This window comes from Melozone crissalis, unplaced genomic scaffold (genome assembly GCF_028551555.1).
Source record: "Melozone crissalis strain CALT ecotype California unplaced genomic scaffold, PUWL_Pcris_2 ptg000042l_1, whole genome shotgun sequence".
In the NCBI taxonomy this organism is placed as follows: Eukaryota; Metazoa; Chordata; class Aves; order Passeriformes; family Passerellidae; genus Melozone; species Melozone crissalis.
Window position 1 is genome coordinate 10,022,006 of NW_026535820.1, and position 14,006 is coordinate 10,036,011.

Here is a 14,006-nt window from a genome sequence, read left to right on the forward strand (position 1 = left end):
CTGCTGTAAAAAACCATATGAAAATTAGTGAGTAAATCAGCTTATATATTCTTTGCAAATTCTCTCCAAGCTTACTGTTATGACAGACTGAAATGCTGCATGTGAAGTCATCTGAATGGTGATACTTTTTTCAGGTTTTAAGTGTGTTGCCTTCCACCAGTTTTATTAAGAAATAATATATTCATGGCATGCAATACAAGGTTTCACCAGTATTTCATAGGGGATTTGGTATAACTGTTAAAAGGCTGACTGTGGTGGTGAAGTGTGTAGTGAAAGATGCAGCTGATCCTTTTTTCTGGGAATGGAACCTTAACAGCCAGTTCTGCAACTTGTGCAGGAATAGCTGTGGCTCTAGTACAGTTTGAATCTCAAAAAGCACTATCTGTACAAGGTGGGTGATTTAATAGGTCTTGGTGTGATTACAACCATTCTTCTGTATTAGTGCCAGAAGACATTGAGGTTTTATTCTTGCAAAAAATTGAGTGACCTGGTTGCCATCCATTTATGGCGTGGAGGGCACTACCTCTCCTACCTAATAATTGATAATGCTGTACTCTGCAAACCCTTTTCCAGAGCTGTGTAAAGTAAGTGACCCTTTCTGAAAAGGGTTCTTTTCTTGATTATTTATTTCAAAGTAGCAAACAGGAGTCCAGTATAAACACTCTCTGTTGTGAATTCTTAAAAAAATCCTTTTTTAAAAAGATATATATAGAATATTATCTTATTACAAAAGATAATATGTATTTGTAACACATCAGGAGGGATGTGTATCTTGGCAAATAAATAATTTTAATGAAATAAATATTATATAATTCAAACTTAACCTCTTAATGCCTTGGATGAGAAGTGGTTGGATAGGATAGCTACCCAGAATTGAAAGTAATGTGAAAAAAACTTGCTCCTCTCCTGTTTTTCAGAGTGATTGAACAGCTTGGTGGTAAGCAGCTGGTCATGAACCACATGCATCACGAAGACCAGCAAGTTCGTTACAATGCACTGCTGGCTGTGCAGAAGCTGATGGTTCACAACTGGTATGTGAAGATTGTTTACATACTAATAACCATGAGAAATCTTTGTTGTGGAGACAGGATTCAAAACAGTAGATTTCTTTTAGGGGAGAAATAACATTTTTATGTGGTAATACAGCAGTTTTAAAACAGCAGATTACTATGATGCTTATGGTAAAAACTTAGTTTTTCTGTGTGTTTTGGAGATAGTTGATTTGAATAGCTTCCTTACATGGTTGACTGTCACACAAGTAATTCACTTGAACAATGTATTTTAGCCTAGGTTGGGTATTAGGAAAAGGTTGTTCATCCAGAGGGTGATTGGGCACTGGAACAGGCTCCCAAGGGAAGTGGTCACAGCACCAGAGTTTAGAGTGTTTGGACAATGCTCTCACACACGTGCGTTCACTCTTGGGCTGGCCCTGTGCAGGGCCAGGAACTGGACTCAATGGTTCTTGTGGTTCTTTTCAGGATATTTTGTAATGATTCTAGAATTATTTGAGCTGTGTGTGGAGTAGTAGAAGTTTATGGGCTAATTGAGTGTTCTCTAATAGCTCTCAAGTTCTGCCACAGAGCTTGCTGGTGGGTGAGGCTGCCTTGTCAACAGCACACAGGACCTTTGTAGGAAAGCATTGAGGGGCTGAAGCTCTGAAAAACAGTGTTCATGAAGCAACTTTATGTAAGTTGCCAAACTAATTAGGTATGCTAAGCATAAAGCATGGAGAGTTAAAAATACTAATGAGGCGCTTTTAATCTGGTTATTAATTATGAGTGCACCAGAGCTCATATTTTCAGTCTGGCATTGCCTTAAAGCTAGATAAAATACAGCAATCCATCTGAGTATATTGGAACATAAGTGTTGAGATACAAAAGACTAATTTAATTTTGGATTTAAACAACCTTTTACTTCTGAAAAGCTTAGTGCTTGGACATATCTACAACATCTGTCAATTTTCTCACCTATTACAGAATTTGAACTTTTTGAAAGGCTGAGTAGGGATGATGCTAGCAGTGTGAAAGTGGTAGGGGACCATGGACTGTTAAGCACCTTGACAGGTTAAGTCACCTCCTTGCTGTGACAGGCTGGCTAAGTTGACAAAAAGCTCCCATTGTCTCTCTCTGCAGTGTATCATAAGTCAAACAAAGCTAATTTTCTCCCCTTCCTTCTGAAGAATATAGGTTTTAAGGTTTTAACTCTCATGCATGTTATATTCATTTTATTCTACTCCCTCTCTTGGATGCTGTGGGAACCTTCTATAAAAGAGAAACATGTGTTTAAATACCCTACTATGAAAATTCCAGCTAATACTCTTCACCTGTAATGTGTACTTTGATAAATCACATGAAAATTTTGAGTGTGGAGATGGAGTCTAAACATATGATCATGTTCAATCTAATTTTTGGTCATTATTGTATATCATGCTCTACGCTGCTTCTCAGTTTAATACATTTCTTTTCTCACTGCTGTTCTGATACATTTGAAACATTCACAGTATTACAAACCAGCTGCTTCTAAATAGAAATTACAGCATAGAAAGTTTAGTTACTGATACTGCCTTCTGCAGTAGGGATGGGCTTTATTTCATGTGTTCTGATGTCTTGAAAATCTGGTAGGAAGACCTTTGGTCTTTCTCCAGCTCAAACCTCACTGGTAGGAAAAATTTTCCTGAATGCCAAGCCTGGCTTTTTCTCACTTTCAGTGAGAGACTACTACTTGTAGAAACATCACATCTGGTCTTCTAGATTTGTTTTGATTTTTTAATAGTATGAACATTTCACAGTTTGTGAACCTTTAGACTTGAGACTGAGGGGGAGATGGCAAAAGTACCTAGTTTCAGATCTTCAGAGGTGTCAGTAAAAAGAATCTGTGTAAGTTAGTGCCACTTCCAGATTCACATTGTCATCTCTTTAGGGAATGTTTTCTTGTTTAATTCATAGTGGAACAAGCCTCTGGGACATACTGTCCTTGGCTCTTATTTGCTAAAGTAGTGTTCCCCCTGGCATGGACTTACAGCTTAAGTGAAGGAAATGACACACTGTTTGTGTGTGGGAAGCTAGATCTTTTTTTTGTGTATATCTGGCTTTTGATGAGTGTTGGGAGCTCTTCTGTTTCATTGCTGTCTCGTCTCACCACACAAGCTGAGTCCCCTGACTGCCACACACTGTGATTTAAGTGCCTACTTACTAAGCTTTGCATTGTCATAAGATATGTTATTCAGCAACTTCAAGGTTTTGTTTCCCTTGTTCTTCAGACCTGGGGAAACAATAAACATTTTTCCTCTTGCTTCCACTTATTCTGGAATCACAGTTATTTCACTCAAAGCAATTGTATTTTTTTTCCTTGAGTTTAACTGGTACAGAACAATTTGGCGTATCTGTCTGTGACATGTGTGACAGAGTTAGTCAGGCTTTTCCTCAAGGTTAAGTGAGAGAAAGGTTAGAAAATAAAAGCTTTGCTCTGCCACAATAAGGCTTGATGCAAGTGCTGTGCCTGGAGCTAACAAAGGAAAACTTGTGGTACTTGAATTGAGGGAATGCCATGGGGCAGCTGAAGTAGCATTCTGCCTAAAACACAGCTGTATCATTTGACTGTTAGCTTAACTTAGAGACAATTAACTCCTAAGTAATTTGAGTAGTTCATTACAGGCTGCTCAACTGGCTTTCCCTTAGGGGTTTTTAAGTCAGGGATTAATGGGGGGAAATCAGACTGTCAGGCATTCTCTTAAATGGTGAAGCTACATTGGCAAAAGCAGTAACTGCTGTCAGCTTTTCAGATGAGAGAAGTTCAAGTGAAATATTCCAGTTACATTTGCATGTTAAATGATCATGCACTTGATGAAGCGAGGAGCAAAATTATCTTTATCATCACTTACTGCTTGTACATGGGAATTAATCCTGAGTTTCAATCTGACTTGAATTGTGTTAGTCATGGCACCCCATGCTGATATTAGGAACCTGTGTAGTGGGTTGACCCTGGGTGCATGCACCCACCAAAGCTGCTGTTATTGCTCTCCTCCATGGCTGGACAGGGGAGAGAGAATACAACAAAGGATTTCTGAGCTGAGATAAGGACTGGGAGATATCACTCCCCAAATACTGTCACAGGCAAAACAGGCTCAAATTAGGGATAATGAATTGAATTTATTACTAACAAAAAAACAGAGCAAGATACTGAGAAGTAAATATGACCTTAAAAGCACCTTCTCTCCACCCCTCCCTCCTTCCAAGCTCTGCCTCCGCTCCTAGGGCTCTCCCTTCCTGGGGGTAATGGCCAGTTTGTTGCACATTGTTTTCTCCCACTGGTTAGAGAGAGGAATACTTTCCCTGCTCCATAATGGGGTCCTTGCCATGGGAGATAGTTCTCCATGAACTTCTCCAACATGAATCCATCCCATGGCAAGAGCCCTCCCCAAACTACTGCAGCGTGGGTCACTCTTCTGCGGGGTGCAGTCCTTCAAGAACAGGCTGCTCCAGCATGTGTCACTCCACAGGGTCACAAGTCCTGCCAGGAAACCTGCTCCAGTATGGGCTTCTCTCTCCATGGATCTGCAGATCCTTGTCAGGACCCTGCTCCAGCACAGGCTCCTCTCAGACAATCACCAGCCTGGGCGTGGGGCTCCTGACCTCCTCCTTGATATTGACACGAGGAGTATGAGTATGTTGGCAGGTGCTTAACAGTGGGAGTTAGGATGTGTCACTTGAGCATGATCAAGTATGGGATGGAAGTAGAATTCATAAAGGGCATACTGAATGAAGCAACAAATTGGGCAAGCTTTGAATATGCAGCAGGTTCATACATGGTTTTCTAAATGCACAGCCCAGAGAAAATTACTTGCTCACCATCTTTTAAAATGAGGAATTCTGCAGGGAGACAGTAAAAAATCTGAAACTGCCTAAGATTTGCAATATGCTGTATTTAGAGACTGTTACTCTACAGATAGCTTCTGTACAATGCCTGCATTTGGGAGTGAGAATTGCAGGGTGTAGGGGTTTCTACCTGGCAGCCACAAAGTTTGCAGCCACCCTCACTCCTTATTTTTTCCTCTATCCTAACACTGAAGTGTGGAATGCTTAATAGAGTAGTAGGCTTAAATCTAAGAAACAGTACTTACAGGATAATGACTTCCATTATATTTCTTTCTCCTGGTTCTTAGCCTTCATTATCGCTACAATTCCTTTTCAGTAGTTAACAGAAGGTACCTAAATGAAAAGTTTGAGAAGATAGTGTCTCTGATAAAAAATAATCTTTTTTAAGAGAACAGTTCCTAGCTAGAATGAGACAAGCAAAAATCCAGTTAATTACAGGCACACTTGATATCTAGTGGAGTGTTCCATCTTTTTATTTGCACATAAATGTGTATTCTTGTAAAACTTCATCCCATGTAGGTGTAGAGGCTGTGGTTTTTTTATTGGGCATATGCTCTCTGGGATTCACACTGTGCTCATGTTTTCTGTCATAAGATCCCTACTCTTTGCAGAAACACTTTTTAATATTTCTAGAGCTCATGTTAGCATGGAAGATATCAGATGTTCTGCTCAGTTTGCATTTTCTTTTTTCAAAGAAATTGCTTATTTTCATGCATTATGCTGAAGAACATGTCACCAAAGTAGCAACTTTTTGGTAATTTACTTCTGATTAGTGTTCTTTAAAAATTTGATTTCCTGATAGGAAAATTCAGTAAAACACTATTGATGTTGGTCATTCTTACATAAAAACCTCTTAAGTGCTGTAAGCAAAAAAATTCTTTGTGATAACTAAACCTTATGTTTAAATATAAAACTTTTCAAACCATGTTGCAAGTTTAAGTCAAGTGGGTCTTTTAAATTCATGGAATGGCTCTGTGTGTTAGTTCATAGCTTATCTTATAAGTGAAAAATGGCTGGTGCTTTTTCTCCCTAATAGAAAGACACACATTGAATTGGATTTCACAGTTTATTTTCTTTTAAAATCAAATGCTTAAGTCATAGCTTTGTTATAAGAGCTCATTGATCTGCTGTCTCTTTATAGCTTCTATGTGAAGTTGTGAACTGGAAGTCTAGAATAACTAAGATTGGAGAAAACCAGGGAAACTGCTGAGAGGAAAGAAGGTTCTTGTAGTGTCTCAGTTTGAAGACTTACATTAATGCTGCATTTGACATTGTAAGGAGGGCTTTAAACCATGCTATGAGTAATATTTTCAGTAATCATGATAATCTGTAGATTGTCTATTAATATTACTGCATTCAGCTGAAGAAAGGGCTCCATTTGGAAACACAAAGCCCCTTTCATGTAATGTTCATAATCCTTCTGTACAACCATTCAAGCTGTTTAGTTTTTATGTGCACATCAGAATGTTGAGCATCTCTTTACTGTGAATAATTAAACAGAAACAATGTCCTAGATTTTGTTTATCTCAACAGTTGGCTTTTGTTCTATTTGTTTGTATGAAGTGGAATCTGTTAAACTAAGTATTGAGAATTGCAGAGATGTTTGCAGTATCTTTTCTCTCTTGAGATCCACAGCCACATTAATAGGTCAAGGAGATACTGGGTGGAAATGTCAAAGTGGCTTTGATTATGATGTGTAGGTTTTTTTTTTTTGTTTGTTTTTGTTATTGGTTTGTGATAACTTAGGTTCAAAACCACTCATAGTAGGCATTGGTATAATAAACACATATTTTATATTCTTTAATACCATTTTTAAATTGGACAATTTCATATTGCATAAATCCACTGAGTCAAAGAAGAAAATTGTGTTCAGTAAACAAATGACAAAAGACAACACAACAGCAGTTCTCCAGTGGTAGCACTCCAACTTTGGCAGTCTTCCCAGCCCAGCTCTCTAGGAAGATGTCTCTGTTTGTTTCTTTACTACTTTTATAATTGTTCTCTTCCTGTTTACTTTTGTGAAGAAGATGATACTGAGGAGCATGTAATGTGTATATATGTATTTTTTTTCTTCTATACTGTATATAGAAAAGATATATAAAAACGTGCAGCATTATAACTTTGGATCCAGCAGTAAGACAGGTTAATATTACATATCAGGAGCCAAATATTAACATCACTTCAGGTTTGATTTGAGCCTGGCTTCTTTATTTTATTTCCTGGCTTCTGTGACTGTGGCTCTGTGGGGAAGCAAATGCACCTGTGGTGGCCCCTGTGGAGCTCCACTTGCCTTTCCCCAGCCACCACCAGTGTTAATGTGACACTGCAGTAACCATGTTCAAGGGAGCTTGTTTGTAGGAAGCAATTCACTGCAATTCACTTGGAAGTTAAATGAACAAAAAGTATTGTCTCACCAGAACACCCTGACTGCCTTGTGAGAAACAGGCCTACACAGCTGGAGTGGGTTACAGGGTGGGTGTTCCAGCTCTCTCTCACACTGGATTAGGTGGAGACTAGACAGATGGTTGCAACCTTGTGGTGGTGTTGCCACTTCATGGGTACTGCTCAGAGGTTCCAGGGATAGTTAATCTGTGCAGTGTAACACTTACAAGACAATGTTTTCATGGGTTAGTTCAGCTTGCTTAGAATTGGGAGTACATCAATTGTGTAATTCAAATACCTACTTGTAATTCAAATACTTGTAAAAAAATTTATTACAATAAATTAGTAAAATTGGTCCATTTCTTTCTAGTCTAATAACTTCTCTCCAGGTTATTAGACCTCTAGCAGAAATGCAACATAGGGCTGGCAAAACAGATCAATTTGTTCAAACTATTCTATCTGCTGCCTGTCCTGTGAACTTGTTTGTTTAACTATTTGTCATATTTTTATGATTTGTCTGTAAACAGTATATGTTGGCACTGTCTTTCGAGTGTATTGAGTCAAGTGGCAGACTTTTTGAAGGATTTCTTTAGAACAAACTTTTCAATTTTATTTTCAAAAGTATGGGACTCTAGGTTTATGTTTAGGTAGAGAAAAATAAAATCAATATTTTTATTTTGGTTTTTGTCAAAGAAAGACATTCTGTCTCTTGGGAACCTCAGTTTGCTAAACTAAGCTAGAGATTGCAGATATTTGAGACTATCAAATATTTTTGATAACTTCTTTAATAAACAGGATGCAAGAGTTAAATGTAAGAAAAGAGAAAATATGAAAATTTAATCCTTCCTTTATTCTGTGCTTCATCTCCTTTTCTTCCTTTGCCCATTAATTTTCAGTGTCCTTTAAAGGACAGGTAAATCTGACTGCACTGGAATTTGGAGTATAACACTGAAAGTGTTTAAACTTGTTAAAAGGCTTGTTTCTTTTAACACACGGCCCCTAGGATCTGTTGTGTGTCTTGTCATACCCTTCTATCATAGATTGTTTGTTCTTGAAAATTATCTTTTAGTATATGGTATATTTAGTATAAAATTTGTAGGTGGTGTCTTGTTCTAGTTTGCAATCTCCTTATTCCATATTCACTGAATTTACATGTTGGATCAGTTCTGTGTGCCTTTTCATAAATAAACTTTAAGCATTTGTTTCAATTATGACATTTAAGTATATCTCTGCTTCAAGGTGCCCGTGGCTCTCATGAGAAACAAAAACTGATTAAATTAAAAGAAAGGAAGAAACAAATTAGAATAAGAACTTGAGATAAAATGAATTCTTGTATTCACCTGTAAGCTTCTTTTTCTTCTTGGAAAAAGCACTCAAAAAGGGGGAATTTCTACTGTGGAAGGAATCTCACTTGGTTGCTCTAGTAAGAATGAAAAGATAAATTTGCAAATGGAAATTACTTATGCTTCACTGTCAGACTTTTGGGTGACCAGGGAAGTGAAAGTGTGTGGTGTTTCAAGTCTTGTTGGTCTGAGCTTTAATTGAGAAATGGAAGATTTTATAGCTAGTCTCAAAAGGTAGTAGTCCTGAGCACTATGCTTGCACGTTTGAAGCTTTTCTGCAGTGCAGAGGTAATATTTTTTGTTCTTTTAAATTTATAGTGAATCAGTTGTTTCATGTTTGAATGCTGTTATGTGCAAATGCAAACTTGTTTGCACTAGCTTCATCTGCTTTTAATAAGGACAGTTTTATTTTGAAGGAAATAAGAAGATGGCTAAAACTGACCTTTTTATAAAGGCCTTTCTGTTACAATGTGAGGAAAATGGTTTAAAATATCTTGTAGTGGTCCAATTCTTGACTTTTAGCTTGCAATTAAAAAATGTAAGCCTAATACCTACCTCATTACTTTCCATTGTAGCCTGCATCACAAATCTCAGATGCTATTTTGACTATTTTATTAACTGATTTGTTATCTTATGACAAGATCCATCCTTTGGTCATACCTGCTCTTATAGTGCAATGTATTGAATGCTTGCATTCTTACAGGTGGCTTTAATTTTGTGAGGTAAATAGTAATTTTAAAATCCCAGTTTTTCTCTTAAGATTTAACTTGGTATCAGTGCGGGATAAAGTCTTAGACCCTTAATTTGTAATAGCATGGGGATGGACACTTACGTCCAACTTAGGAGTGAAATTTGGAGCTTATAGTTCTTCTGAACCTCCTAATAGGATGAAATACCAGTATTTATAAAATATATTTGAATCTTCTTATTATTTTAATATGTGTTTTAGCAGAGGGAGAACAGGGTCCTACTTAACATTTTGGAGCAAGTCCAGAGGAGACCTATGAGGATGATTTAGAGGCATGGAATACCTGTGCTTTGAGGAGATCAGAGTTGGGGTTGTTAAGCCTGGACAAGAGACATCTCTGGGGAGATGTTAGAGCACCTGTACAGTACCTAAAGGAGGCCTGCAGGAAGGCTGGAGAGGGGCTTCTCACAAGGCCAAGGGATGATGGCTGTGAAATAGGACAGGGCTGAGTGAGATTAGATATCAGAAAGAATTATTTCCTGTGAGGGTGGTGAGACACTGTAAGAGGTTCCCCAGAGAAGCTGTGGATGCCCCATCCTGTGGAGTATTCAAGGCCAGGTTGGAGGGGGGCTCTCAGCAACCTGGTGTGGTGGAAGGTGCCCCTGCCCATGGCAGAGGGTTTGGAATCAGATGATCTTTAAGGTCCCTTCCAACCCAAACCATTCTATGATTCCATGTTCATCTAATCTAGACCATGCAATAATAACTTGTCCTGGGTTAACCTGTGACCCTCAAATGGAAGTGATAATTTTCTGTTCGGTTAAGTAATCCTTCTAACAGCTTGTAATGCAAGGGTTTTGCATTTCAGTGGCCCTATGTGGTGGCTAAAGAAGTGATGGGGTAGGAACACTATGGGATTTTCACTTGGGTTTGCAGCATGACAATGTAGAGATGTAACTGCAAGTACTCATTCTGTATGGGGAAATGGGATGAGAGCTTTTCCTTGACCCTGGACTTAAACCTTACACCTAAAAAGTTTTGTAGGGAAGATACTGTTCTACTTACTGTAGAAGTTGAATGTGTGTGTGAAGGCACTAAGTACCTACAAAATGTGCTACTGCTCTGCTGCCTTGGAGATTTTTGCTGACTGCACTGCACTCTAGTGGGGTTTTTAGAAAACCTTGGCCATGCATCTGAAGCAGTGTAAGCTTTGCAATAGTTGTAGCTGTCTGCTGATTATTAAATATTCACATTCAATATGGTTCATCTGTGCTTTAAGAGTAAATATTATTGTGGGCTTGTAATATGATGAGCAGAGCCATGTATGCAGCAAGTGTCTATTGGTTTCAAGGCTGGATGTCAGAGAAGAAATGCAAGAATCAGTACATGCATATAGGCATGAAACAAATGGAAAAAAAAGGCAACCAAAAACATAGGGGGAGCAGAAAGAGGTTTGGTAAGTGTGGAAGCTCTTCCATAGTTGCTGTCTGTGTTTTTGGATGACGGTTAAATTTTGTTTTGCTGGTTCTGCAAAACCACAAGAGAGCAACTAATTTCTTTCTTTGCCAGCAGGAGCCTCTACTTTAAGGGTGATAACCTGTCTGTTACAAGCAGGAGTTGTATCTATTAAGTGGAGCCCAAACATTAAAATACTGTGATTTTACAGCAACACCTGATGGAGCTGTAAATGCAGGTGCTAAACCATAACATATGGCTCTGCATACAAATTATGTATTATTTTCTTTGCTAGATGTGTTTGAAGTTAATGTTTTACAGGAACTTTTGCTTTTCTGGATGCTTAATGTTAAAACTAAGAAAAGTGGTGTTGGGTGGTGCAGTTGGAGTGCTGTACTTCATTATGCAATTGCAATGCATAAGGGATAACTGTTCAACAGGATACTAAGCTGAAAACTGGTTTTTGAAATGTGCAAAAACCCTGATCTTTGAAATTTATTTTTTTTAATAAAGCAACAGCACATACTCTTGAGTTATATAGGGTTTTTTTGAGACTTCTTTCTGAACACCATCCCTCTGAGATGCTTCTAGTGCTTAACCTGTGTAGGTTGAAATATCTGTGTAGTGAGAAAGCACAGTACTAAGTGTATGATCAGCAGTAGAAAAAGAACGCCTACATTTCACGAGTCCTGAAGCCTCTCTTTCACTTGATACAGTGGTACAATTATTGTGTTTTCTGTGACAAGCAGCAAACCAGGTACTATTATTGAGGACCGCTTTCAGCTTTTTTGTGGTTCTTTTTTGTGAAGCATTGATCTGCTTTCACAAGAGAAAGTGAAGGACTGTAACATTCATAAGAACTGTGCAGTATTTTTCCATGGAATTTAGACACTGTTGCTCAGGGCAAGTGCCAGTAATCTGGGAGATGTTCCATTGTGAGAGGAGAGATATAAAGTAAGTGGCTTAATGCACTTCAAAGTGCAGGTGAGGAAAACACTTCAAAGAAGATGTTGGTATACAGAGGGCCTGGATTGATTATCTTTTATTTTTCTCGACTTGAATATGTAGTTTTTGAGTCAGTGTCTATTTGCTTGCCTGTTGTATTGCCAGTATGTCCTTTGTGTTAATGTGCTCCTGCAGCTGGGTTAGTGGAAAGGGATATTTTCAGATGTTTTGCCAAAGCTTCTATAATATGTATTTAACAAGCAAAATTTATCTGCTTCATGGGTGTTCTGTGTCAGTTGTCAGGGCTTCTAAATGTTCCCATTAGGCTTTTTCCTTTTCTAGACAGCTTTGTTATGTTTGCTTTGTGCTTTATTTTCATAGGGCAGACGATGGATGCTTGGTGCGCTCATTGTTTCTGCAGTTGACATTATTTGAGGGATTAATTCTGAACTTAAAGCTCTTTCTTCTTTATACACTTCGTAATTCCCACCACTGGTGCAGTCCCCACTCTTCAGAACATTTCTCAATCTAATTTTTTGTTGTATTTCAGGGAATACCTTGGGAAGCAGTTGCAGTCAGAACAACCTCAGACGGCCACTGCACGGAGCTAAGCACCTCCATCAGTGCATGCAGTTTGTGCTTACAACTACAGTGTGTTTCTCTTTAAATGAATACAAAGGAAATTCTGAAATCACATGCTCTTTGTCTTCTACGGGTGCATAAACATTCCAACTTTCCTCTAGTGTTGTTGGCTTACTAAAAATTTGTTTGTTTAACTAGGTCTGCTGATTATGCCTATTAGCTTCTTGTTCTATTCTGAATGTATATGAAGAAATGTGGCTAATATATTGCATTTGTTTTATGTATTTATTCTCATAATAAAGACCATTATTAAAGGATATCCGTTCCATAAGGGATATTATAATTAGCCTAGAAAAATTGTTCATTTCTTTTAATGGCTTATCAGTGTTGTCACTTCCCAAGAAAAGTAAGTTGTCCCCTTATGTCTCAGACAAATTAGTAAGGCTTTGACTTAGTGTTTCATAGAAAGTGCAATAGCCTGAGAAATATTGATTATCAATACTAAAACATATACCAAGTCTCAAAATAGTGTTGAAATTGTATATAAAAGCAAAGGTATGGGTAGGGCTTTTTTGGGAGGGTGGGGTAGTTTTTTTGTTAGAAACTACATTAAAAAATCTGGAAATGAGAAGAGGAAAAGAAAACAATCACTCCTCCATCAGTGAAAACACACCCTCAAGATTATAAGTCCAGCTGTATAACACCAGTGGTTAAGGCTGTAGATCAGAGATCAAGTTGAGGGTGTGTGTTTTTTTTTTTAATGTGCACTACTAGCTGCTGAAATTGTAATTTCATGGAGTTTTTGGTTATTGAAAATACTTGTAAATGTTAGGGTTCTGGTTTCATTCCAAAATCCATTGTATTTCTTTTATATTAAGCCAGATAATTTGGCTATCAATATTTTCTGTGTTTTGTGTTCAGTATAAAATATGTAATCAATAAATTTAAGCTGATCTTGGCTTGGCATATGAGAAGAGTTTTGTTGCATAGATAGAAGCCTGCTCCAGGCACTTGCAATACCAAGCAGTTAATATTCTTGTGATTCATTATTAGAATTAAAAAAAAAAGTGAACATAATCTTGTCAGTAGTCATTTAAGGTGCAAGTCTCTGAGGAAGCTCAAAGTACTTTGTCATCAAGTGAAAAGACTAATTGGAAAAACTCTTCCTTATCCAGCCTGGATTTTCATCATATGTAATTAAAATTGACCACTGTTGCAATGGAGAGAGAAGAGAGTTAGAGGACTACAGGTTGATGATTTCTTGTCTGCTTAATTAAAATTGGATTGTGTAGCTTAATGACTGTTGCTTACTTTTGCATATAGAAGGCAAAGGCCTTGATATTGTAGTCAGTATCACAAGACTAGAAAGAATTAACCCTCACTCCAACTAAAGTCAGTTTATGTGAGTAGATCTTAGCTTTGCATATTCCCACAGTGCTGGGGGATACAGGTGGTGTGGGAAGCAGCTGGGAGAACAGGGGTGCGCCTACACTGCCATTCTTACCTTGGATCAGTTAAATGCTCTTGGAATTAATCTCTGAGTCCTCCCTGCATTTCACACTTCAATTTACATTGCATGGTGGTGTCAGCCCATGAATGGGGTTCTTCTCCAATCAAGCTGGGTCTCAGGATGCACATCTTGCATGATGTGCATCACGCTGTACATCCTGTGTGTCTTGGCTACGTGGCAAGCGTTCAGGCTACTGCACCATGTAGATTTTGTTTGAAGCATGGCCT

At 38.1% G+C, this 14,006-nt stretch overlaps 1 protein-coding gene across 1 annotated transcript in view; it reads left to right on the plus strand.

Moving 5' to 3' along the window:
• The window catches only part of ATP6V1H (ATPase H+ transporting V1 subunit H), a 47,673-nt gene extending 34,446 nt beyond the window's left edge, over positions 1 to 13,227 (plus strand). Inside the window, exons 13-14 of the mRNA XM_054285146.1 lie at positions 918 to 1,031; positions 12,238 to 13,227. Of these exons, the coding sequence (XP_054141121.1) occupies positions 918 to 1,031; positions 12,238 to 12,298 (175 nt within the window). The 3' untranslated portion in view covers positions 12,299 to 13,227. The remainder of the gene's footprint in view (positions 1 to 917; positions 1,032 to 12,237) is intronic.
• The last annotated feature ends 779 nt before the right edge of the window (positions 13,228 to 14,006 follow it).